Source organism: Cardiocondyla obscurior, linkage group LG04 (genome assembly GCF_019399895.1).
Source record: "Cardiocondyla obscurior isolate alpha-2009 linkage group LG04, Cobs3.1, whole genome shotgun sequence".
Taxonomy (NCBI): Eukaryota; Metazoa; Arthropoda; class Insecta; order Hymenoptera; family Formicidae; genus Cardiocondyla; species Cardiocondyla obscurior.
In genome coordinates this window covers 6,950,926-6,977,452 of record NC_091867.1, presented here as the reverse complement: position 1 = coordinate 6,977,452, position 26,527 = coordinate 6,950,926, and the positions used below count along the sequence as shown (strand labels likewise).

Genomic DNA, 26,527 nt, shown 5'->3' with positions numbered 1-26,527 from the left:
AAACAAATGATTTCGACAAAAATCAAATGCAAGTCAACGTCAACGTCAACGCGACGAACAAGCTTCGCGACGAAGATGGCACGCAACGCAGGATTGTGTGCAATTGTGTGCAGCTAACTTTACGTTGTTGATCGCGGGGCGATTTGAATCAAACGCGCGTCGCTAATTAATATTTATGAGACTACATTATGTTGAACTGCCGCATAAATCATCGAACGTTATTAATAAATTATTAATAAATCGTATGGCTGCTTGTGTATGATTACATTTGAATTTTCAATTTTTCCATTTACTCATTCGTCGATTCTGAAAATAAAGAGCACGTCATATTAAATTGAATATAGAAGTGTATATTACGAAAAATTTATTAATTTTAATTCGTAAAAATAGAGCTCATTTTTTAAAGATATATCATTATATTTACTTATATGTACATTTCAAATAAGTTTTAAAGCAATAATAAAAAAAAAGAGATATGATATAATATATATTCTGATTATTTAATCTTATTTTAAATCAGTTACTATAATTAACAGATCTCAAGTGCGTTTTAAAAAATAATTTTAAACATAAATTACTCTATTTTAATGATAATGCTTAAGAATACAATTTGAAGAGTATACAAGTTAAATTTGATCAGAGGGGTATCTCTACCATTGAAGATCTTTCATGGCAGTCTCGTAGGTGGGACTATGTTCAGAATAGAATTGTGAGTACCAACGACGATATGCGAGAATGGCACGGTCCTCGCGTACCAAAATCGGTTGCCGTTCGTATTTCTTGTAATTCCAGATCCGGATATCGCGTTCGAACATCATGCATTCGCTGAGAAAAATTATGTTAGCATACGGCGCCAGGAGACGTGGTGAAAAGATCTGGTGGGTCACTCGTTGCAGCAGCGGCTCGACCGGGGTTACTGTCTGCAACATGCAGATAGGACCGAACCAGGTATCAATCATCAGTTCGACGTAGCTAGGCCCAATCTGCTCGACACGTACGTTAACTTCCCATATGTTAAAGCGCTCGAGCAGAATCATCTTCTGACACATGTGCAGGCCGGCCTTGTGCTTTTCTTTTTTATCGGACGTACTCTCTGTAACCGCGAGGCGACGATCTTCGTTCTTGATTTGATGGATCGGTGCCTTATTATTTAATTTAACATGAACTTTTGGTGTTTCTGTGTCTGTGCTTGCATTTTCATTTGCCTCATTGTCGCAGGAATAATGCGGCTGCCATCCTTTAGTCGTGGTCCACATATGCCGAGCCAGCCAGGACAAACTACTAGGCAGAAACATAGCTGGACCGTGCACTGCATCGAGATGTGCGGGATCAGCCCCATTCTCAGCAATTTCCTAGGTTAGGCATAAATCAACATATAGAACAACATATACACATTTATATTGAAAGGAATTTCATGGAGTAGGCAGAGAAATAGAGAAAAAAAAGAAATAAAAAAAGGTAAGTTTTTTTTTTTTTTTTAAATATATATAACTAAAGATTAATTTTGAGTAAACACTAATGATTAATCTAATACATTGTGGCTAAATTTTTTTTTTTTATGATTTTTATATTAAAGTATAATTTTTACTAAATTAAAGGTTTAAATATGTGACACACCTGTATGTGGCAATTAATGAGGTATTCATTGCGACCTTGGTAGCGCCATTCACCATTGGAAATACATGTAAATGACTGGGGATGCCAGTTTGGCTCAGCTGATTCAGAATGGTACCAGACGAAAATGAGGCGATTTATTTCACAACTTTTCCAGACTTTTGCTCGAGCAATATGTGGCACTGTGCAAAAACGAATATAATGCAAAAGTTTATATTATACATACATATATTATACATGGCATGTAAAACCAAATAAGAGAATGGTAAAAAAAAAACTAGACCAACAAGCAAGAGATTGACAGCACAGACGCTCGAAATTTAGACGCAAATATTTGTATGTTAAAATGCACAGACATTTTAATGTAAGAATGTGGTTTTAGGATGTGAAAGACTTTTGATTCAAACATTTTAATCAATTTATAGTACAAGGAAGTTATGGAAGTAAAAAGGTAAATAGATATTATGTAAAACTTAATTATTACCTTTTTCACTATAAGGTATGCTTTCGCAGTAACCGTCCTCTCCCCGAAACGTCCACTTATGAAAGGGACACTGCAAGCAATCTCCTTTGACATGACCACCCTCGGCCATATTTGCTCCTAAATGCGGGCAATACGCATCTAAAATGTTGACTACGCCTTTTTCGGTTCTTTAAGAATATTGGTAAAACGTTATATATAAAAAGTATGTAAAATATCTTATCGCAACAGTTTCAAATTATAAAATATTTTAGGTATACGGAAAAAGTAGAGGAAATTAATTTAAAGAAAGCAACTCTGCATTCTGAAAATACCTGAATACTGCAAAATTTTCGCTGAGAGCACACACGTGTTTTACCTGACCTCTTTTTAACTGTGAACTCTCGAGTAAGGCAAACCATCCGTTTGGATAGACTGGAGGTAATTTGCCCACCTTCCGTGCTTTACTATTCATGTAAACGTTGTCGTTCTTTTTACACTCACTTCTCAAATCCTTTAAAGAAATATCAAATTATATTTCGAGGGGATACCTAGGAACGGAAAAGCATTGAAGGTAAATCGAATTAAATCACTTAGTTAACACTCACTTTTACCCAGTTGAACTTAAAGAAATATGCAAAGTAGATGAGGACAGCCAGCGGGACAGTCGCGATTCCGATGCACCATTCCAACATTATCACTCTTATCCTAGTAACCCGTTTTTTTTTTTTTTTTCTTTTCTTTTCTTTTCTTTTTTTGATATCTTTTTCTTAGCTTTTTTATTTTCACGTGTAAATTAATGTACCTTGTCAAATTCCAGCTCCATTCAATTGCACAGTGGAAGTGTACAATATATACAGGAGGGCTCGAGCGCTCTCGTTGCAGAGGAGGTAAACAAGAATGTGCAAAAGCAAAACGGGGAGAAACGACGACGAGGATGGCAGTTAGAAAGAAGGGAAGAAAAAGAGTTAGACGGGTTGGAAGAGGGTAAAGGAAGGGAGAGAGGACGAAGAAGACGACGCGTTCGCCAGTAGCCAGGACAAAAAAGGGCAAGGAAGACTCCTGACGAGAAGGGACAGGACAAGAACGAGAACGATAGTGGCGAACGAAAAAACAAGGAGGAGAGAAACAGGGAGACGTACGATGATGAACGCACGGTATATTTTAGTTAATATGTAAACGTATGCATCAGCGACGCATTTACAAGACCTATAGCCAAAGGGCTATAGGTTCGGATGAATGTTGAAAAGGTTGGAGAACGCGGCGAATCTGGGAGATACTGATATAAGGAGGGCAGGCGTAAAGAACGAGGACGAGAATTCGCCGGTGAAAAAGGCGTATCGGTATAGAAAAGAATAGACTGTTACGGAACTCGTAAGGGTTTCCGGGCAACTGAAACGCGCGAGAGGTCTATCTGTGACTTATATACACTGGCCGTGTCTTATCGACCTGGTCGATTCTATCAAAATGCCGTGTTTTTCGATCGACTTGTTCTCCGCGTCGTGTCACGTAAATGGTTACCCGATTATGTATGCCCGGCCACGGACGGAGACATGGACGAACCGCTTATATATCATGGCACCTATATCATCTGATCTAAAACCGCCACGACTTCTCTTCTTCTCCTTCTCCAGCTCCTTCTCCTTTTTCCTCGCTTCTTCATCGTCCTCTGCATCTCGACCGACCGGCTATGCTCTCCCTTTATCGAAACTGTATATCGATCACGATGCCACTAGCTCGCCGATGTATCCATCCGTTTAGCATACTTATCGATTCCAACGAACAGAATGTCGCAAAGATTCACGTTTTTATTTCTGACTCCCAGTTTCGTCCGCGATTGCATCGCTGACACAAATGTAGTCCTTTTCTTTTCTTCGCGGAAAATACTATCTCTCTCCTCTTTCGATTTACCTTATTATTACCGTATTATCTAATAATGAATTTCTCGTCTCAGTTTTTTTTTTTTGTCAAGTTCAAATTTCTAAAATTCTTACGTCGCAAAATTCAGTTTCGTTTTTCAAACATTATTCAATAGGTATCGTATAAATGCAACGAAAGATAAAATTGTGCTTGTTCATCGAAGCGAAATACGAGTCGGGTCGTACGAAGAAAAGCATCGAGCTAGTGTACTTAAAGAGAACGGCGAAAGCTCTAGCGGGATAAACCTGGAACAGGAAACACGAGTGATTAATAAGATATCTTGTTCTGACAGATTAAACATATGGGATATATGTCTTATCGCTTTGTGTTACTAAAGATCAGTTTTACTTTCAAAAATTAAATCGCATTCTCGAATTAAAAAGTCAAGTATTTCCTGGATCAAAGGACGTGACGGAAATCAGCCTTTTGTAATTTCAAAAATCTGTGCCGGGGTTACTGTTCACCACTATCTTAAACAATCTGTTTAAGCGTAAACACACCGTACGGTCACCCGAGGTGGTGCAACGCACCATGTTTACGACGAATGAATTAATTATTCAAACGCAAGACAAAGAAACGATGTCCGCGCCGAGAGATCAACGATGCCGATAGCGAGACCCTCGTAAATGGTGCGTTTTTCGCAATTTATCAAGATCCCCCGATTCTTTCTCTCTCTCTCGGTCACTTCTTTTTTCTGCTTTCCTCAGATTGTACCAGATTAAAAATTCTAACGTTCCCCACCGTCGCCGTTGGCGTATAATATTAATTCTGTGAGACGCCAATAATGAGGGTCTGCGATCGCTTCCACATCGCTCGATCTACTTCGCTCGCAGAAGCTCGCCGTCGAGCACAAGACAGTTAACACGTGCCGCGCTGCGTGGCAACTATCAAAATGTTTGAACAATGCGTCAGCTCGAAAATGCTTAACCGCTATTTTATTTATTCGCGACGGAGAATACAGAGGCGATCGTCTTTCAGTTTTGAAACCGCGTCGCCTTCGCCGAATGCGATTTAAGATTCCGGAATCGAAAACCGGAAGCGACCGCAGGTTTGAAAAGCGTCCTTATAATAATTAACTTATAAATAAATAGCAGCAAACAATTGTTTAAACTAATCTTTGTTTAGTCGATTCGGTAAAATTAATTTCTTTTAAATTATAATTCGATTAAGTTCAATTTTAATAAAAAATGTACAGCGAGCGAGTTTTAATTTAGAATATAGCATTTTTGCGCACTCAGTCTACGAATATAATTTTGTACGCGTATTAAATATTCCATGTGTATACTTAATTATGTAATATCTTTTTTTTTAACGTTTTTCTTACTTCTAAAGATATAACGCGCTCGTTTTCCATTCTTATCATCCGCGCTCGTTCAAAGCTCCGATACCAAATGCCAGAATTTTTCTAAAGATGGCATTGAATCGGATAATAACAATCTAATCGCTGATTTGTAATATTTTATCGCAGTTTCTAATTAACTTAATCAAGATTATGAATTCAATTATTGCCGCTCAAACAAAATGTATGTAATTAATTAATTCCTAAGTTTACTAAAATAATAAACGAACGTAATTTATTCGTGATAACCATTTATTATTTCATTTATTATTAATTAACGCAGAATAACGGAATAAAACTACTGCTCGATAGATTAATTATCAGCGCCCATTGTTTGAACGAGGAAAAAAATCGGTCTCCAATGATATCTCGATTCTCCCTCTCTCTTCCGGCCGTCTCCACGAAAATGGCGCTTTAGAGCGGCGGTTGAGGCAGTTCACAGTTCCCGGGTTTTTCCGCATTCGTCTTCCCATCTACCTAAAGGCTAATAAACGAACAATCCGCGACGAACGTTGCTGTTGAGGCAAAGTTGATACGGCGCATTCGTGAAATCTATAATTTTGATAAAACATCTGTACGAGAAGAACGCGCAGAACTGCGGGCACAGAATCCTGATCGGGTAGCACGTTTATTTTGGCGGTTCGGAAACAAAGCCTCACAATGGGCGTACCGAAATTCTTCAGATACATAAGCGAGAGGTATCCCTGTCTCAGCGAAATCGTGAAGGAACATCAGGTATTAACGGAGAAGAGCAAGGGAGAAAGATAGGAGGAAAAATATAATGTTGACCTTGGAACAATAAACCCCTTTTTCCTCACGTTTTTTTTTATTGTTCTTTTTCTCCTTACCTTTTTTGTGCCTTTTTCGAAAAGAGTTTTAGTGGCCCAATATTTTGTAAAAAAGATAATGGATAATTGTAACAGTTTCACGCAATAATCATTCTCTTAAATTGTTTTGTCTGTGTTTTTCAGATACCGGAATTCGATTATTTATATTTGGACATGAACGGTATCATACATACATGTTCCCATCCAACTGATGATGTTTGCTTTCGCATCTCTGAAGAGATGATATTTAAGAATATATTTCACTATATAGAAATATTATTCAACATGATTCGCCCTCAAAAGCTGTTTTTTATGGCGATTGATGGAGTTGCACCTAGAGCTAAGATCAATCAACAGAGAGGTCGACGTTTCAGAGCTGCCAAGGATGCTGAGGTACAAGAGGCTAAAGCTAGATCAAAGGGTATACCAATACCTACTGAAAAGAGATTTGATTCGAATTGCATAACCCCTGGGACACTTTTTATGTCTAAATTGAGTGAGCAGCTCAAATGTTTCATTGAACATAAAATTTCCACTAATGATGAGTGGAAAAAATGTAAAATACTGTTCAGTGGTTCTGAGGTACTTTAATAATATAACATGAAAAATATATATTATCTTTTTTTTATAATAATATAATATAGAGTTAAGACTTGTTATTATGAGAAAAAAAAAATTAATTAACTTGTTTTAGGTCCCTGGAGAAGGCGAGCATAAAATTATGGATTACATAAGATACATGAAAGCAAGCAAGGATTACAATAGTGACTCTCGACACTGTTTATATGGCTTGGATGCCGATTTAATAATGTTAGGGCTTTGTTCACATGAACCAAATTTTTCTCTTTTGAGAGAAGAAGTCAAGTTTGGCAAGCAACAAGTGAAATTGACCCCTGAAGAAACAAAATTTTGCCTTCTTCACTTGTCGCTTTTGCGAGAATACATAGAACACGAGTTCTCGCCGATCAAAGATAAGTTACCTTTTCCATTTGATATTGAAAAAATAATCGATGACTGGGTTTTAATGGGTTTTCTGGTAGGAAATGATTTTATTCCTCACCTGCCAAATTTACATATTGCCAACGGTGCACTGCCAATTCTGTACCGTGCATACAAAGAAGTATTACCAACGCTAGATGGTAATTTTTATTGATTATTATTTTAAGAAAATTCACGTTTTTACATAATTAAATATAATATTATATTTCAGGTTACATAAATGAAGCAGGAACATTAAAACTCGATCGTTTTGAAAAATTTATGGAGAAACTTAGTCGTTTAGATGTAGAACAATTTAACGAGCATTATGCCGATATAAAATTTTTTGAAAGTAAAACAGGTAGAAGGCCCAATGAATCTGAACGTCATGTATATAAAAAATTGGAAGATATCGAAAATGCATCTCCAAAGAAAACACAAATTAAAGATTTAGATTATGTTCAAGATACCGCGGATATGGTACTTACTTAAATATATTTTAATGACCGTTGTAGATGGCTAAATCGTAATTAATGCTTTTAACAGCTTTTAGGTAATTTTGATGATGATGATGACGTCTTTATAGAGTACAAAGATATGGATTTAATGGATGACGAATCCGATAGTGATGTGTACAATCTGGAATTTGTACAACATAAAAAAGATTATTACATAAACAAGTTAGAATATGAGAATGTTGATGAGTGAGTATTTTATTAACGTACAATTTTACGCAAAATACTTAAAATACGATACTTTAATATTTTTATAACTTATATATTCGATTTTCAGGGAAGTTTTACGTTCACAAGCTGAGGGCTATGTGAGAGCGATACAGTGGAACTTGCATTATTATTATCACGGCTGTTGCAGTTGGTCGTGGTATTATCCGCATCATTATGCTCCATATATTTCGGACATAAAGGATTTTAAAGATTTAAAATTAGAATTCGATTTAGGAGAACCGTTTTTACCTTTTCAACAATTGCTAGCGGTATTACCTGCACTTAGCAAAGACCTTTTACCAGAAGCATTTCAATCACTATTAACAGAGGAGTCTTCTCCTATTATTAATTATTATCCACATAATTTTAAAACTGATTTAAATGGAAAACGACAAGAATGGGAAGCTGTCGTCCTTATTCCATTTATTGACGAAAAGTTGTTAGTATCTGGTAAGTAATTATTTTCTTTTATATTTTGAAAATATTTAATATTTCTATGGAATAAAGTTTAAATATTGAATTCTCAATATTTTTTAAGTGTTACTATAAAACCAATATAAAGCATACTTAAATTTTTCTTTTGTTTTTACTTATTCTGTTACAGCTATGCAGCCACACTTATCGAGATTATCAGTGGAAGAACAAGCAAGGAATAAACATGGACCGATGAGTTTATACTCTTTTAGTAATGAAATTCGAAATGTTTATACAGCAACTGCATTTTTTCCAGAATTTAATAATCAATCAGAAGTAAAATTAATGAATCGCGATGATATATTTGTTCCAAGAGAAAAATTAATAAGAGGATTATCTCCAGGCTTTGATCTTAATGTTTATTATCCAGGATTTCCTACATTACGGCATTTAGATCATACAGCGCATTTGGAAAAAGCGAAAGTATATACATATAATAAAATTCAATATTGTCTTAAATTTTAACAAGTCGTTATACATATATTTTTATTAGGTCAAAGTGTTTCAACAACATTCACTTGAAGAAAATATGATTCTAAGCATAATATCGAAGAAAACACCAAATTTAACAACCCTAGCGTCGGAACTATTGGGAAAGACAGTGTATGTGGAATGGCCACATTTAAAAGAGGCTCTTGTGATTGCTGTGGCTGACTGTAATACGAAACTCAGTTTAATCGATTCATTAGGCAATTACAGTCACGATAATCTAAAGAAAGAAGACGTTAAAGGTCTATTAGCCGCGGAATGGAGCGGATACGATAGACAAATCAAAGAAATGTAAAATTATATTGTTAATCCTTTTATTTGTACTAGATTGGCAACGTAATGTAATTACTTATATTTTTGCTTTTAGATTAATGTCACGTCATGGGATAAATATTGGTGATACGAATGTATTACTTTACACTCGTTTATATTTGGGCCACAACTATATTTTTGGTTCTCAGGGAAAAGTAACAGTTGAAAAACAATGGAATGAAAGCTCCACGGTTTACGCTTACCAAACTGTAGTCAAAGATATTTCTGTCTACAGTAAGACATTGCCAGTTTACGAAACTATGCACGATATTTTTATACCAGGAACCTTTTGTTTTATGTTGGGACATCCCTATTACGGTGCGATGGGAGAGGTACGAGTGCATTTAATTTTTTTTTTTTTGCGTTATATTAATTATTTGTTAAAACGAGAGTTACTTAAAAATATTTTATAAATCTACAGGTCATGCAAAATAAGGATATTTCAAAATCTCGCAGAATCAAAATTTTTATAAAAGCTGTAAGGGAACCTATATTTGAAAATATCAAACAAGCCTACACACATCAGAAAACGCGATACATGCACGGCAGTATTGCCGCGCAACGTCTTGGAATAAGCAGTCATCTTTTGAGCAGAATCACTGGGACAATTTTTGTTATACAAGCAGTTTCGAAGGACGAACTTACGAAGCATAACGTTGGATTAAACTTGAAGTTTAATAAAAGAAATGAAGAGGTAAAAAATATACACAATTTAATATATTTAATATATGCTACACGCGTTTTAGATTATTTATTAATTAAATAAAATTTGCAAAGGTATCCGGTTATACTAAAAAGGAGAACACTCAATGGTTGTATAGCATGAAAGCAATTGAACTAATTCGAAATTACATGGTGAAATGTCCTAAATTATTTGAACGTTTGGCTAAAAATGTAACAAATGACATTTTTCAAGAAGAGGACTTATTCGATAAAGGGTATATTACATATTTTTTTTATATCACAAATATATAATGACATGACAATAAACGTGGACGTTATACAGATCGGATGAATTAATGGATACAGTAAAATGGCTGAAAGCAGAATTACATGGTTTGGAAAGTCGTCCTTGCGGAATGGACGTCATTGAAACCGACTTAATAAAACAACTTGAAGAGGAAGTGGAGAAATTCTTGGAGGCTGAACAAACTACTGCGAAAACAGTTTATCTGCAAGTGAAACCACAGTTACTTTATAAACCAGGCTTACATCTGCGGAGTGTACCGCCCGATCTCAATTCCCAAAATCGTTTATTCGATAGAATACGCTCTGTCAGAAGCGGTTTTAGCGTACCTCTTGGATCTAAAGGCACTATCATAGGAATACGAAACGGGAGCAATTTAATTGATACTACGTATGATGTTTTGTTTGATAAGCCTTTTATGGGTAAGAAACATAAGTTCTTAAAACTCTTCAAATATTAAGGCCTACTTCAACCAAGCTGCAATGAATTTACTCTGAAATTAAATTCAATAGGAAATCCAATGAAAGAGTTTAATTTATCTTTAATTAAATTGATTGAAATTGGTTGAAATGGATCTAAGTATATGAAAATTTTAATAAAATATTTTTTATTTATGCGTATATTGCAGGTGGTCTTACATTAAACGGTTGCTCTCAATTTCGAGGTTATCGTTTGACAACCGTGGATTTTATAAACATCAGTTTTGGTGAGAGAACAGAACAGGGAAATCCGGCGAACGAATTGGTTGAATGTCGAAAGCAGCAAATGGCAAATACTGCTTCTCCCAATAAGAATAACGATCAATCGTCAAAGACAATTCCTCAAATGCAACTCGCTAAGAAAGGACTCGAAAAATTAAATCGTGATATTTGTTTGCGCATGGCGCAACATGGTATGTTAGAATTGAATCCTAAAACAATACCGTGCAAAACGTTTCAACAGAATCCTCAAAACGCACCGCCTAATCAAGCAACTGAATTCCAAGAACTGTGGAACGAGTTGCACAAGATACAAGTAAGTGTAATAATGTAGAAGTTATTTTGTAGATTTTATGGCGATCTTTACTTTGTCTTTAACAGAAACCGAGCGGACCACCGGAAAAGGTAATAGCATCTAATCCAATGAAGATCAAGCCATTTAGCAACAGTCACGTTATGGTAAAACAAGTAAGCTGATGAATGTTATACTTTTAAAATTTTATTTGCTTTAATATTATTCTAAAAGATCATGTGTTCAAAATGCACAGCAGCAAGATCCTAGTGCGTTTTTGAAAGCTATGTTGAAAATTCCTGATGTAAATTTGCAACCGAATAAGCAAGAATGTAAACAACAGTCTGCAGTACAATTCGCAGGAACGTCTCCAAAAACGACCGTTTTGCAAAAAGATCAAGTTTTAAAACCTCCACCTTTGGTACAACAGTTATTTGATGTAGGCATTTATATTCTATTAATACATACTTGTGCTTATATTGTAATAATTTTACATTGTATAAAGTTACATTTGTTTGTTTAGCATGCCCGGCGAACTGAACAGACAAAGGAGAAAGCAAATCCGGTATGGTATAGCTCGCAATTACTGAGACATTTTTCATACAACGGAGCTAGCATACCAAAATATAGTTACATTGTTGATGAGAAAACAGGTTTAATTAACGCCCATGTTATGTTGGAAAATTCGAAAATTTTTAAAGGCGATCCTTGCACCTCTCACGAGCAGGCCACAGAAAGCGCTGCAAAAAAAGCTTACAAGGTAATAAGTGTATAAAAAGTTTTTTTTTATACTGTTAATTTTACTAATGTAGTCTTTTATTTTAGACATTAAATTTGAATAAGACGTCAATGCACGATACGAAAATAGTAATGGCACCTCACTGGTTTAATGCTCAACAACAAAACAACTGGATTCAAAATATCCGGCCTCCCATGATACCTTCTCCTATGGGACCTCCTCTGAAAATACCGCCAGTCCCGCAGAATATACCTATGCAGCCTAATTTATTTTATCCGAAATGGAATCCAAAATTACCACCAAATCCAGCATTCGGACAAATTGCATCGTATAATCAAGGTAGACAACAGCAAGTGAAACATTTAGGACAACAGAAAGGACCCCAGAACGGACCAAAAATGGAGATTAGAAATAGCACTGCATTTGTTCCGTTACAAGCTCAAAAAAAGAATAGAAATGCCAGTGTACAACAAACTTCGAGAGAAACTAATCTAAATGTTAAGAAGAGCTCGAGTCCTAAAGCACAACAGAAGCAACATCAGCAGAAACAAGAAGAAACTTTGTCTAAAGTAAAAATATACAAATAATTTTTTTTGTTTAATCGAATTCGTTTATAATTAATCAATTTTTCTTACGCAGAAACAGAGACCGGAAATTGTAAATAAGACCAAGGAGAAAACGTCGAGCGAATTACAGCAACAGACATTACAGCAGCCACAGCAAAATGCGGGGAAATTCTCTAAACCCAGGAAGTCGCGCGTTGCTGCAAAATTCGGCGCACCACCCTTGTCGAAAGGTGCGGAAATTCAATAAACTACTTTATCTTTCGGATGGTATAGAACATTGCAATTACATGTATATACAAGATAATTATATCGATCCATCATTTTTCTTGCTATCGTTCGTTTTCTATAAAAACAGACAATTTCTCTAAAGATTTCTAATGAGTCGGTACATATTTCATTTCAAAAACTTTTTCATTAACACACTATAAATTTTTCGTACTTATGTATGTGTACCAAATAATACTTAGAAGATCTATTTAAGTTAAATGTATATATACGCACTGAATTTATACACGTAACATACGATGTAAAAAATATAAGTGAAAATAATTATTTTATATTGAATAATTTTATATTTTTTACATTTTTCACGATGTCTTAATGTCATTTCACTAATAACAGCTTTGAGTTTACGATGTTTAATCAAGATAAATAAGTTGTAACAATTACGAGAAAAAGTTGAAAATTATTTATTTAGATTTTTTAATCTAATTATAAAGATATGTATGCATTTAACGAACGAATACCAAACAAACTTGAACATTTATAATATTTAAATCAATCACTACAAAAATAACACATCATCGATAAATGTGGCAGTCAGTATAGTCTTTCGGTTCGTTCGGTTTCGTTCGCTAAGTGTATACACAACTTAATGTATACCTGAAAAGTGATAATAGAACTAAATCATGAAGATTTTGGTAGCTGCAGTATTTACATTCTTTTTCGTTTATAGTATATTTTATTATTCTGCGACATATTGCATGTGTACAATTTGATCAAATTGTACTCTGATATTATTTAGAGGAATATACTTTTTTATAAATTTTATTTAGTAATACAAAATATGTAATGTATTATTTTGTAAGGAAGCCCACTTGTTAGAAAGTTGTGAAATATGAATTTATATTACAACATAATTGTCAATTTCCATATAAGCGTCATTATACACAATAATTGTGTTATACATGTAAAAGATAAAACATGAAAAAAGTGATATTAAATCCCTGAATAGAAACCTTTATTTTGAATAAACTTACCTGTCTTTCTTATCTGTTTTAGCAAACAACGAAACAGAAATATAAACTCCAATAAAATGTTTTAACTTTACTATACAATCCTCGTCTTGCACAAAAAGATTAAAATAATGCATTTCAATAATCACTCAACTGGAATATAAAAAGGAATTGGACATACTTACGTTTTATTTCCTTTCTGCTTCTGTATCTTACTATCTTTACTATAAATATTTCGTTTATTATCACTATTTAGTTTGCATCACACTGATGTCTATGTTTGATACATTAAGCACTCCATCGATCGATGAATATTTTACAAATGTTAAGTAAATGCATAAATATAAGCACAATTATATACATTATTCAGAATTTATTATGAAGAGATAAATTATTCTAATTTCTGTGTTACATATCTTAAATCAAGCATTTCATATACAATGAGAATTATCACTCGTACTCGTAATCACGAAAGTTCTATTGTCGTACATCTGTTCTCTGCGGGCACTGATTACTAAACTCTTTTAATAAATTGTAAAGTCGAGTTCTGTTTCTCTCGCGTAAAATGCGAGTGACATCGTCTTTCTGTAATACGGCGGCCAGATTCTTTTGATTTTCTAGTCCAGCGCGTAACCACTGCGCAGTCCATTCTGGACATGTTTTATTTAACGCTAAAAGAACTTCGGCGTGAGGTTCTAAATTGTGAGGCACTGTTCCACCTACTAAAAATAACAAAATAAATAGGCAATTCAACAAACAACTTTACAATTGATAAAGCGTATCGTTTTGAAACTTTTTACTTACCGATACAATGCAAAATTGCGGCGACAAGTTCCTGTCCGATAGGTTGAATAAATGTCTGTAAGTGCGGACTTTGCACAATTGCATTACTGAGAAAATGCCCGGCTGCCTTTGCTGTCGCCGTTTCTGGGAGCGTTAAACACGCGATCCCTGTAAAAAGAAATAATATTGTATACAATTAAATATAATTTTCCTACTAATATATCTATCTATACTTACCGCATTGCAACATATCTGGTATTTGATCTGGGATTTGCAATAACAGTCGGGCGTTCTTTCTGCATATTTGTGCAAGAACGCCCATGTACGCTTCCATCAAATCTGACCATTCGGACAGATCGCCTTGAACCGATCTACACACCTTCACACCGTTCAAAGTTAACGAGCTCATTTCCGCGAGCACCGGACTCACAATATTGTCTGGATCTCTGCCGAATAGGAGCACCAGCTGCTTTAATAGATTTAGAGCAGCTGGATGCGGCCAAGTTTTGTAAGAGGTCGACAAAATTGGTAGCAGGGGTCGTGCGTCGATCTCCGGCTGCCGTAACGCTGGCAAGGATCCTTGCGCGCACATGTGCATCGCCTCTAGTGTGATATTATCCTGACTCCACTCGGGATGTGTGATGATCTGATTGAACACTGGTAAAATGCCGTCAAGCACGGCCTTGCCGATCGTACCTTCGATCGTGCTGAAGAACATGGTAGCCATTTTTAAATAATTTGCCACACCGACTCGCGCCGTAAATAAAGGCTGTTCCAATAACTCCTTTATCTTTATCACGCATAATCCCAATGTCGCCTCCAGATGCAACAGTTGCTCTTCTACAGAGGACAATACATTAAGCAATTTTCCAGCCGCGTACATTAGTCGTAGACCTTCCCCGCTTCCAGGCTCAACGTTTGGTAATGTTTGACTGATAGTATGAAGAATGGATGGCGCATAAGGAGCGAGATATTGTCCACACTCTCTCGTCAAATCTTTCAATGCCATACTCGCGAAAGGTGCTGTAGTGGAACCTCTGGTTAATCCCTGAGTCACGAGATGCAATACTTTCTCCAACCACGGTTCCGGATGTTCTCCAATCCATTCGGCGTACGCGCCCAACGTTGAACAAGCAGACGTTAATACCTGGCGACAAAACGAATAAAATATTTATAAGATGTCGTTACACAAATATATATATATTTTTTTTTATTTTAGAAAAAAACCAATTTACTTTAGGAAAAAAAAAACGATTAAAAGCTGACTAAAAATAACTTTTTTCAAATGTAAAAAAAAATTAATATAATTATAAATAAATTATAAAATAAATCGTACCTCTTCAGGATAAAGATGATAAGGTATGTGAACAATAATCAAGTTTATTAGCATAGGGATGTAGCAATACTCCTGAGTACCGACGCTCTCGGATAGAGCTTTGAATGCGTGTAATGTTGATTCTATTTGAGTCCACGGCGAGTCCTCCAGACTCAATCTTTGCCCGAGAAGTGCCAGTAGATCATTGCCGAGAACGCTATAACTGTAGTCTAACGTGTCCGCCACGTCTTGTCTGTAGCATCTAAAAAGTTCACGCTCGTCTGCGTCTCCTCTCTCACTCGGAGTCGTAGGTAACGTTGATTTTCGCAGTAATGCTTGAGCGAGACGAAAATAAATCGGTTTTAACGCTTCTAGAGCTCGATTTTCCAATGGTTGATCTAACGTGGCGAGATCATCCTGTAATATGAACCAGAATCCAAACGGGATACAGCTGCGTGTTTCATCGGTAGGATAACGTCCCTCCAATTCCGAGCATTCCAATAACAGCTCGATCAATCCCATGGCCGTCCACGTATGTGCTTCGTTGGAATTCTCAGCTAGAGCAATCAGAAGCGCACGGCTGTGGGCCTCTCCGACGGAGGTTAATATCTCGCAGAAATATTTTCTATTACACTGTTTCGCCATCAATACTAAACTCTTAGCCCATTCCCAAAATGTCTGCGGCCACTTGTGAAGATCGTGATGCGTTATGATCATGATTAAACAATCTTGTACTATATCCCAACTCTTACTGTTCTCGTCATCGTCGTGATTCTCGTCTCTTTAACGAAAAAAAAATTAATTAATACTTATATATATTTATATATATTATTATTATATATATTTATATATTATTATATATATAAATATATATAATACTTATATATATTTTTTTTTAAACAATAGTACAATTAAAGTTTATGATTTTCATTAATCTTTTAATAATACAACTTACTTATTAGGCGCATAATGAGCTGCAGCTACTAATAAATAAGGATAAATCTGGCCAATGGTTTCTAAACACAGCTGGCTAATCTTAAGCCACGATTGAGCGCATTCCAGTCCCAAAGAATATAATACACCATCGTTGCCTTGAGAATCTGGATTACACATTGAAAAGACCCGCTGTAAAAACCAAGCGGTTTGGCACCAACTGTTGCTTAAGTTGACACTTGCTCCCTGCAGTTTGGCAATCTTTGCTTTTTGTCTCTTTTCATACTGAAAATGATTGTTTAAACATGCTCGTTTATTTAAAATCGTTGAAAAATAAAAATTAAATAATCTTCAAACACAATCTACATATATTTTTATATTTTACCTCAATAGGAAGCACTGAAAGTACTCGAAGTAATAGTTCTAATGCAGATGGGGAATCATAAGGTAACATATCAAGCAATTCATCAATTACACTCCTATCCTGCTCCCTATTTTCTGCATTATAAACATTGGCCACAAATGCAGCTAACTGAAATCAACATAAGTAAGATAATTAACAACTTAAACAGTAATTTTTTTATTATAATTTATTATTTATTTATTAATAATTTATATATAATAAATATATATAAAAAATTATAATAATATAGAAAAAGATGCATTACCGATTGACAAAGTTTTATAAGAATGCATAAGGGGATGTTGGGCCTTCTCACACTATTGAGCAAACGTTCCTTTAACACTTGATACTCTGCTTCAGGCACTTCATTCCATTGCTTGGATATCTTTGCATGCAGAGTTGTTGCCGCAAAAAATTGCACTTCATATGACTGCAATGAATAATGTTTTCGTTATATATCAATAAAAAACAAAAATTAACTGTTAGAATAAAATAATACGCAAAAAGAAAGAAAATACATAAATAAAGAAAGAAATTCGGTAAATAAATAGAAAATTCTGGCAGATAAGCACCTTGGAAGAGTCTAAGAGTTGCCAGACAAATTGCCAAGCCTCGGGGGAGGCTTGCACCTGTAGGAGCCATGAGTGCGCCTCATTATTGCCCGCCGAGTAAAATTGCCTGACCGCGTCGTCGATGATCGTTGCATAATCCATACCAAGCGTTTCACGCGCAACACGTTGACAGCGTACCCTTGTCCGCTCCTCTTATTAAAGCAGGTCGCGAACGCGATTGACCAAAACAACGTTCTGAGTTCTGCGATAAGCACGCGTACATGTAATTCGTCCCACCGCTCGCACGTCCTCGCGAATTTTTATCATCTTCGGAGGATTCGATCAGGCGCGAGTACTTCCCATCTGTATGGACACACATAAGTTAACCTAATCTCTGATTCGACCCAGCTAAAACTGAGCCTCGAAACGTCACAAACTACGAATTCGGTATTTCGGTCACTTAGCTGCTTTACTTTCGCGCGCGGTTTGCGTGCTGAGGACTAAGCTGCGCGTGAAATTTACATCTCACGAACGATTGCGAAGGGATAACGTCTGTCGATTCAGTTTTTGCAATTCAATTTCGAACCTAAAAAATTATTCCTCGTCGGCTTATTGTTGACTCGAACTATTTTTGATCAATTCTTCGATAAAGTCAGTGGTACTCGTAGTGGATTCTGATGGAACTACCAAGAATTTTTCTGACTAAACTCGAAGCGACAGTAGCCACTAGCGGTAAATTGAAACAGTGGCGAATTAATCGACGATAAATTAACGAATGTAATTCTTGACTTCAAATTTATACTGCGTTTATATTAACTTTTAAAATAGTTTTATTTCTTTATATTTAATAGAATTTTTTAATAAAACATTTACACTTATATCTATTAGGAAAGAGTATTATACTATGCTTTGTATTACTAAAAGTTAAAACACGCGCAAATCAACGAGTTTTATCGCTTTTACAGCTATTGTGAACTATAATTACTGCATTGAACGGCAAGCTGCTTAGAACCCAAAGCAGAATTTGCAATATAATAAGGAAATTCGGACATTCCATTACATGCCGCTCCGTATTCTCCCTTTCTGTTCAACGCGATCACCCCGCCGAAGAAACTTGGATAATGCTGAGCAATTCTGCCGATTGCTGTTTTAGCAGCTGCAGTCGGCGTTGCTCCACGTCGCATTTCTTCTACAGCTAAAAAGCTACAAAAATATATATATATTTTTTTTTGTCTGTAAAAAATATTATTTGTTACATATCAACTTGATTTCGCTAAACATGATTAAAATAATAGTGGAGAATTTTAAAACAAATTAAAATAATAAATATATTTATAATTCGCATTAAAATATATTTGAAAAACATGCGTTTGTATCGATGTAATGAATACCTCGGCAAAAATCGCATCATGATATCCCCGTCACCGGTGCCGGCCGCTGCACCGACATCCTGATCGGCGTACGCGCCAGCTCCTGCAATAGGAGAATCCCCGATGCGTCCGGGTATTTTATGCTTGGCGCCATTTGTGGATGTCCCAGCTGCTATACGTCCTTGCAAATCTATTGCGAGTACACCGATCGTATCATGATTATCCTCGCTTCCTACGAATGTATTTTCGTAGTCTTCTACGACATTCGTTACGCTATACGGTCCACAGGTAGTTGTTGGATCCGGTGCAACGTTCTACGAGAAACAGCACGATTGTCAGTAAAATAATCTTAAAACAAAATACAAAGATGTATGGTATTTTTTTAAATACCTTCCAAAAGTTGGGCTGGCATTTATTTGCTTTCCATTGTGACCACATTTCTTTAGATTCCTCCGTCTGCAGAGACTCCTTTTTAAATCCCATATTCACAGCGAAATTAGTTGCTAAACTCCCACCCAGCAGCGAATGCTTTGTGTGCTCTAGCACCTTGCGAGCAACAGAAATCGCTTTTTTTACATTTCGGAGTCCTCCTACTCCACCTACATCCATTGTCGATCTATAGAAAATAATATATTCTTTGAATTATTAATATTATCACAGTATAATTATAGTTATTCTAATTCCCTACCTACAATTTTATGATTTGTTATTTTATTTCAAACACTTTGTATTCACAAAATTAAAAAGTACCGCGTTTATTTGCTTTAATTATTTTTATTACCCGTCCATAATAAGAGCATCCAGTGTAGTTTCTCCAGATTCATCTGGACTGCCACCAAATCCCACAGTCTTTCTGCATTGCTGTTCCTCACAGAGGGAACAACCTTCCTCTATTGCATCCAAAGCACTTCTGTTCTGATTATAAATCACATCCCATGCTTAAATAATAATTAACAGTGTTATTAAAAGTTGGTGAGAACCTCTGATGTTCTCTATACATTTCTAATTTTTAAATATCTTACAATATACCTTTTTCAGTTGCATCTTTATAATTCCAGGTAATTACTATCACAGGAAAGTTACTAGAACTGCCAGGATTCTGTTTGTCAGCTGCATTAATCAGCAAGCAAACTTCAAAGAGGAATGAGAATCCCACAAAACTGGCAGCCCTCATTCTGCCTGTGACTTCTGAAAGTATACTGTATCAGTTGTCATTATATATTACAACTTTTGCACATAGTGGGAGAAAATGTCTCTGATAAGCAAGAAATACATGTCTACGTGCCAATTGTTCAATTTTCTTGATAAACTTTACCTATTATGCCTATTTATTAAAAAAAAATAAATAAATAAAAAAATAAAAAAAAATAGATAAATGCGTACTTGTTACGAAAAATTTACCGAGAAGTTGAAACAATCGTCTTACATATAATACATCCTATTGTGCTAGAGATTAAGTCTGGCTGGCTGATAACGTAATTCACTGTTACTAACCTGTTACATTGCTGAAAAAATATACAACTAGGTTATCACACTGCTAATATTTTTCTAGCGAGTGCGTTGAACCACGTAAACATCGTCGGCAACGGCAATTCTGACGTCGAAGAAAATATCGCAATGTATAATTTTTAAACGTTCATTAAAAAAGAACACCTGAAAAAAAAATTATTCCTATTTATTACCGATATAAATTATAAATAATTATTCAAATATTTTTATACGCCGATTGTCGACAATGTCAATGTTCTACTATTATTCCGCTCACCGAATTCGCCTGATAACATAAGCCATTTATCTACAGGTTAGCTGGCTGCGGCCTTCGATGGGCAATCTGATCAGTGGAATCTAATGCCTTTGCAACGGTAGTGTGATTCGCAATTTCGCACTATCAATAATACACGGAAATAAGGATAGCCTGTAACCGCTTTCACGACCGCCGCTCTCAGTTCATCGATCACATCCGCCATCCATGAATGAACTCCGCAAAACAGCTGACACCACCTTACTCACCATGTACACGAGATATTGATCGTCTTAGTGAATCGTCAGAGGAAAGATAGGTGGTCTCACGACAAATCACACAATAACCGCGGTTTAATAATATTTCTACGTTCTGAGACACTTCATGTTTAATCTGTTATCCTAGTGACCACCGTTTTACTCTCTACCGCATGAAATGTCGTTCAAGAAGGATCTGAAGCTGCTCGTTAAACCGTACTATTTGATAAATATCCTTCTAAGCATTTCCTACATCCTGTCCAAGCGCTTTCCTATAATCTGTAACTACATTTTTGCTCAAGACGACTGCGAGCTCGACGGGGTAAGTGATGCTGATTTAAAATTTAAAAAATGTGATTTTAATGGCATTTAATTATTTAATTGACGAGCACCTATGTTTTTAGAGAGAAACAGAGATTCTATTCTTTCTTATGATCGTCATCATGATACGAACGAGAAAGACAGGCAGTGTCACCATGATAAACTATCTGACATCTAGTTTTGTATATACAAAAGTGGCCAATTTAATCCTGTGGTTCTATGCAGATGTACGGATGGGAATTCTATTTGCATTAATTTTTATACGTAAGAACCACAAAATTATTCTGAAAAAATTATATAAAATATATAAAATAAAATTATATATATATATATATATATATATATATATATATATATATATATATATATATAAAATAATTTATATTTTAGCCATTGCTAACTCGGCTACTCACGTTAAGATACGCGGTCGATCTCACTACGGCTTAGATTCGCTGCATCTACACTTAACGAGCGAGACACTACTGTGGTTTTTTATATAAACAATTATTTAATTTCATTTATATGCGCAGTATGCGGATTAGTATTGCCAGAACCAACGTATCAAGGACCTGAAAATATCATCTATCTACGTGGAGCCAACGGGCTGCAGGAAGAGCTACAGCGTGACACTAGAGTGGTCTGGCTGGTGGCATTCTATACTGCTTGGAATCCCGCCTGCGTGACTTTCGCGCCGATATTCTCCGAACTTTCTGCCAAGTAAGACGATTTAACTGAATGCAATTTAGTTTTTCCTTTGCCACAAAAAAAGTACATTTGTTGCTACCGAAAATAATTTATTTAGATACGCATTGGAAAATTTCAAATTCGGCAAAGTGGATGTCGGAAGATATCCGGATGCAGCGGCGAAATATCATATCAGCGACGCCAGTACAAGCAAACAACTACCAACATTAATACTCTTTAAAGATGAAAAAGAAGCGGAGCGTCGTCCCTATTCGGATAACAAGGGAAAGCTTGTTAAATTTCTTTTCTCACTGGTATGCTTTATTACTCAGATTGAGTTGATTAAAATCTTGTATCATCCCTACTTCGTTCGTCTAAATTTTTTTTTTCTTTTCAGGACAATGTACAAGCTGCGTTCGATCTCAATCACATATATAGTGACTGTAAGAAAAATCCTCTCAAGAAGAAAGAGAAGAAACGGTTGAAGGTGGAATAATGAAAACAAACTTAGACATTTATAGAATGCAGTTTGCAGTTCAACAAGTTCCAGCTAGACAAACTTCTGCCATATAGAAAATGCAGTTACTGTGTTATCTTGATTGAGTTCCGATTCTAAATCAATTCTACAAGTATTTGTGTAAATACTTTGTCGTACACGCTGCGTCGATCTGTTCTCTTGTATATCGTCTTCATTTATGTTTAAACATTTGTATATAATATATTTATCACAGACTGTTATTGTATACCGTGTGAATGTGAGATATATTACAAATAATATATACATAACGTAAGATTTAAATATGTACAGCGGGCTTGTTACACGATTAGCAACACGTTCAAATTAAAGAGATTCGTTTAATTACACTTGAATTAATATGTTTTTTTTTTATTACAATAAAAATATGCAAAAAAAGCTACAGGAACAAACCTATCCTGCCCTAGAGAATCTCGACAGTCTCAATCTGATATTGGACTACAGTCGACGCGTAGTCGATTTGTTTGAAACTAAAATAACATTTTATTAGACTGGAGCACCAGACTACTGGAGGTAATATACTTGAGATCTTTTAGTATTGAGAAAACCTGTTACGAGTCGCCACGTGGAAATCGAAGTGGGGTTGGGAATAGACCAGCATAAAGTAATATATTTAAAAACAAGTTTAATTAGACGAATTTTTTTTAGTTTTAATGTGTTATATATATAACTATCTTATCTTTGTTTATCAAAGTGGGATAAGAAGAGAGGAGAATAAAAAAAAGGTAACAGCGATTGAGCAAAAGCACCACGTGCTTGTAAGCACATGCGTCATTTAACGTTTCACCGGTTTCATCATCGTTCCAAACTAGAGGAGTAACAGGTTTGCGTTTAATCGCAGTATTTATATCGTAATGGTCAGTATTAACTTGATAAATTAATTAAGTAGGCTGAACAATTGTAACCCGTTTTTTTTTTTTTATAGATGCAAGATAGAAATAGTCCTCCTTCTCCGCCCGGAGTACTAGATACTGAATTAACGACACTGGACGATATCGAAGAGATTATTGATTTGGACGATTCGATCGAGAATACGAACGATAGTTCGTCCGATAATGAGAGTGATTCGACGGCGGAGGTGAAGGACGATGCCGTGTGCGTTTTTCGCGGCCATGAATCCAGTAAGAAATGATTTTATCTTTACGTGAGACCAAACAACATGTTTAATATTAAGACTTTTTCTCATTTCAGAATACACTGTGTTTTGCTGCTCACTTAGTAAGGATAGTAAGCTAGCGGCAACGGGAGATGAAAATGACATGGCATATATCTGGAATGCCAATACCGGCGAGTGTATTTTTAACACTGGTACCAGTCACAATGACAGTGTTATATTTGCACAATTTAACTACAATGACAAGTACATAGCCACAGCTGACATGCGTGGCAAAATCAATTTATGGAGGATAAGCGATAAGAGCTGTGTTTGGCAAACTACTTTAACAAGTGATATTACTGTGAGCACTCTTAACTATTGATTGTAATAATTGTTCTTTATAGCTGTACATTGTAATTTTCAATTAAAATAAAATAGATATTACTGTAAAAAGAAAAAAATATGTAAAATGCATTATATGTATGATATACTTTGGCTATAAAGAACTAATTTATTGCATTTTAAATGTAATCATCTGCAGCAATTTATTAATATTTATTTTTTCTATGCATTAAATGATTCAGTGGGTACAGTGGCATCATTCTACTGACGTTTTAATAGCAGGTGTTGTGACAGGAGAGGTTTATATGGTAAAAACGCGAAAGAATGATTTCCTCAAAGTCTTTGCACAAGGCACTGGCGATAGATCGGAGACTGGAATAATTCTTCCAGATGGTACATCGATATGCTTTTAAATTTTTTTTTTTTTTAAGGAATTAAACAATTTAAATTTACTTTAATTCTTACAGGAAAACGCGCTGCAATAGGATATGGAAGCGGTACGATTTATGTATTAGATTTAAAATCTAATACTGTGTTGTCTACTACTCCTCACGACCAAACACGATTACGTGGACACGCAAGTGGTGTCATTGCTATCGATTGTCATATGGATAACAATTTGTTGATTTCGATATCGCTACAGAGCCAAACTATATTAAGTACAGCACATAACGGGAAGGTAAAGGAAATTTTAATACACTTTTTTATGCATAGAAAAAGTAGTATTATATTGCTCTATTTTTTTCTATATATTTCTTGCATTTAAAATGGTAATTTTTGAAAAAATTATAAAGTTTTTTCATTGTTGGCTTACATCATAAAAATAATGCACTTTGAAATTTTTTTTTAGGTAATTTGTATACTTCAGGATTTAAATAAAAATGGAGCTAACAGTAACACCAATAATAACGTAGAGGCTGCGGCATTCTGCAAAGATCCTACGTTTCCTGCTGCAGCAACCGGTACAATCATTAACAATACAGAAGGAAAACTTTACATATGGGACATCTCTAAACAAGTATTTTTTTTTATTTATATTTAAATTTTTTCTTCGGATATAAGTAGCAAGCTCTAACTTGTAATATTCTTCAGATTCTTAGACACGAGATAAAACACGACGGAGGTATCACAAAATTAGTTTGGACTAAGACAGCGATATTATTGACAGCAGGATTAGATGGTAAAATAAGATGCTTTGATGCAAGAGCAGGTCAATACCTTCGATCATTCTCAGGACACAGATCAGCCTTATATGATTTATGTTTATCCAGGTATATCATTATTTATCAATTATTAATTATGAAAACTAGAATTATTTTTTGGAATAATTTTGAGTAGATATATCTTTGATGATATGGGTATTAATTGAGTAAGAAAAATACTTTCGTGTTTATACCATGTCTTCAGTGATATTTATCAGATTTTGTATTTCTTTTTAGTGACGAGAAGAAAGCGCTCTCAGTTTCTGACGATAGCACTGCCAGAATTTTTGACATTTCGCTTGTACATTAATAAAGCGCGAAACGTAGAATATAAAAAAAATTAAAATTATTTGTATATAAACATATAATTTTTTAAATATACTAAAACAAACCGTGTGCACGCAAAAGCGTGCGCTATTTTTCTAAAAGTCCCAATTCGTGCACGTCATTATAATTAAGTGTTTTATGCTCGACGACGTGTTATCGGTTCAAGAGACCTGATTACAAACTACGAAAAAAAAGTCATGCGACTTACCAATCTGCATGAGCTTTAGCGGAGTTGTACAATTTTGCCGGTGACTGTAACATAAAATAAAACATTAATATAGACATGTTAGTATTTAAATTAATGTAAAGGTAAAGCCTTTTGGTTTTTTTTTTTGATTTTCTAAAAAAGAAAAGATTTATATTTACCTATAAGTTGCTCCGCCGATGCACGATCCCCCCGGGGTCTGCTCCTCCTCTCAGATGGGACGTGTCAAGCCATCCTTCCGCGCACTGGACACTCGCGAGGTAGTCCACGACACTCCCGACCGTCTCAAATCCTCGAAGTCGACACGAGAAACGGGCTACGACGCACGGATGCCTCGACATTTTCGTATCGAACTCGGACCGCGTGCTCGCCGTGATCTCTAGTAGTACGAAGTAGTTGTCGAGTCATTTTTCCGCGTGCTGGACACTCGCGAGATAGTCCACGACACTCCCGACCGTCTTAAATCCTCGAACTCTCATAGTATGTGACTCGTGTTACTACGTACTACTAGAGGACACGGCGATCACGCGGTTCGAGTTTGAAATGAAAATGTCGAGGCATCCGTGCGTCGTAGCCCGTTTCTCGTGTCGACTTCGAGGATTTGAGACGGTCGGGAGTGTCGTGGACTACCTCGCGAGTGTCCAGTGCGCGGAAGGATGGCTCGACACGTCCCATCTGAGAGGAGGAGCAGACTCCGGGGGGATCGTGCATCGGCGGAGCAACTTATAGGTAAATATAAATTTTTTCTTTTTTAGAAAATCAAAAAAAAAAACCAAAAGGCTTTACCTTTACATTAATTTAAATACTAACATGTCTACATTAATGTT

The 26,527-nt window shown here is 35.6% G+C and overlaps 6 protein-coding genes and 1 long non-coding RNA gene across 13 annotated transcripts; 4 read left to right on the top strand and 3 right to left on the bottom strand.

Annotated features, from left to right (window-relative positions):
- Positions 1–359: 359 nt before the first annotated feature.
- Positions 360–4,353, bottom strand: Nvd (cholesterol 7-desaturase nvd). Its single transcript, XM_070654717.1, has 5 exons — positions 2,683–4,353; positions 2,410–2,588; positions 2,099–2,265; positions 1,618–1,796; positions 360–1,352 (listed from the first exon to the last, which is right to left on the bottom strand). The coding sequence occupies exons 1-5, from the start codon at positions 2,767–2,769 to the stop codon at positions 651–653; spliced, it is 1,314 nt and encodes a 437-aa protein (XP_070510818.1). The 5' UTR covers positions 2,770–4,353; the 3' UTR covers positions 360–650.
- Positions 810–2,464, top strand: LOC139101550 (uncharacterized). The gene is made up of 5 exons (XR_011545575.1): positions 810–948; positions 1,219–1,458; positions 1,599–2,065; positions 2,128–2,279; positions 2,350–2,464. It is a non-coding gene; the product is annotated as an uncharacterized lncRNA (long non-coding RNA).
- A 1,429-nt stretch (positions 4,354–5,782) lies between the features above and the next one.
- Pcm (5'-3' exoribonuclease pacman) lies at positions 5,783–13,971 on the top strand. 2 transcript variants are annotated; one of them, XM_070654690.1, is made up of 18 exons: positions 5,783–6,068; positions 6,305–6,742; positions 6,855–7,299; positions 7,371–7,618; positions 7,685–7,842; positions 7,931–8,313; positions 8,468–8,760; positions 8,831–9,117; positions 9,194–9,470; positions 9,560–9,832; positions 9,916–10,076; positions 10,145–10,527; positions 10,734–11,119; positions 11,185–11,271; positions 11,355–11,534; positions 11,619–11,855; positions 11,921–12,403; positions 12,474–13,971. In XM_070654690.1, the coding sequence occupies exons 1-18, from the start codon at positions 5,994–5,996 to the stop codon at positions 12,645–12,647; spliced, it is 4,968 nt and encodes a 1,655-aa protein (XP_070510791.1). In that variant the 5' UTR covers positions 5,783–5,993; the 3' UTR covers positions 12,648–13,971. The 2 variants fall into 2 exon arrangements, with proteins under 2 accessions (XP_070510791.1, XP_070510790.1); XM_070654689.1 differs by having other exon boundaries at positions 5,785–6,068; positions 11,352–11,534; positions 12,474–13,970.
- A 17-nt stretch (positions 13,972–13,988) lies between these two features.
- Positions 13,989–18,217, bottom strand: Cdm (importin-13-like protein cdm). Its single transcript, XM_070654691.1, has 8 exons — positions 17,642–18,217; positions 17,335–17,499; positions 17,052–17,198; positions 16,689–16,951; positions 15,755–16,514; positions 14,656–15,565; positions 14,440–14,586; positions 13,989–14,357 (listed from the first exon to the last, which is right to left on the bottom strand). Exons 1-8 carry the CDS (start codon positions 17,780–17,782, stop codon positions 14,113–14,115), a joined length of 2,778 nt encoding a protein of 925 aa, XP_070510792.1. The 5' UTR covers positions 17,783–18,217; the 3' UTR covers positions 13,989–14,112.
- Positions 18,218–18,429: 212 nt separating this feature from the next.
- Positions 18,430–26,082, bottom strand: LOC139101518 (N(4)-(Beta-N-acetylglucosaminyl)-L-asparaginase-like). 5 transcript variants are annotated; one of them, XM_070654720.1, is made up of 7 exons: positions 25,862–26,082; positions 25,704–25,747; positions 20,020–20,178; positions 19,772–19,928; positions 19,381–19,606; positions 19,012–19,304; positions 18,430–18,823 (listed from the first exon to the last, which is right to left on the bottom strand). In XM_070654720.1, exons 2-7 carry the CDS (start codon positions 25,711–25,713, stop codon positions 18,586–18,588), a joined length of 1,083 nt encoding a protein of 360 aa, XP_070510821.1. In that variant the 5' UTR covers positions 25,714–25,747; positions 25,862–26,082; the 3' UTR covers positions 18,430–18,585. The 5 variants fall into 5 exon arrangements, with proteins under 5 accessions (XP_070510821.1, XP_070510822.1, XP_070510823.1 ...); XM_070654721.1 differs by lacking the exons at positions 25,704–25,747; positions 25,862–26,082 and adding exons at positions 20,485–20,643; positions 20,756–20,845; XM_070654722.1 differs by lacking the exons at positions 25,704–25,747; positions 25,862–26,082 and adding an exon at positions 20,485–20,795.
- On the top strand, positions 21,167–22,863 carry LOC139101522 (thioredoxin-related transmembrane protein 2 homolog). Its single transcript, XM_070654730.1, has 5 exons — positions 21,167–21,310; positions 21,393–21,573; positions 21,840–22,026; positions 22,112–22,307; positions 22,391–22,863. The coding sequence occupies exons 1-5, from the start codon at positions 21,167–21,169 to the stop codon at positions 22,487–22,489; spliced, it is 807 nt and encodes a 268-aa protein (XP_070510831.1). The 3' UTR covers positions 22,490–22,863.
- LOC139101516 (angio-associated migratory cell protein) lies at positions 23,035–25,777 on the top strand. 2 transcript variants are annotated; one of them, XM_070654719.1, is made up of 9 exons: positions 23,035–23,132; positions 23,223–23,385; positions 23,454–23,649; positions 23,720–23,985; positions 24,209–24,359; positions 24,434–24,645; positions 24,817–24,984; positions 25,059–25,237; positions 25,406–25,777. In XM_070654719.1, exons 2-9 carry the CDS (start codon positions 23,383–23,385, stop codon positions 25,476–25,478), a joined length of 1,248 nt encoding a protein of 415 aa, XP_070510820.1. In that variant the 5' UTR covers positions 23,035–23,132; positions 23,223–23,382; the 3' UTR covers positions 25,479–25,777. The 2 variants fall into 2 exon arrangements, with proteins under 2 accessions (XP_070510820.1, XP_070510819.1); XM_070654718.1 differs by lacking the exon at positions 23,035–23,132 and having other exon boundaries at positions 23,170–23,385.
- Positions 26,083–26,527: the final 445 nt, after the last annotated feature.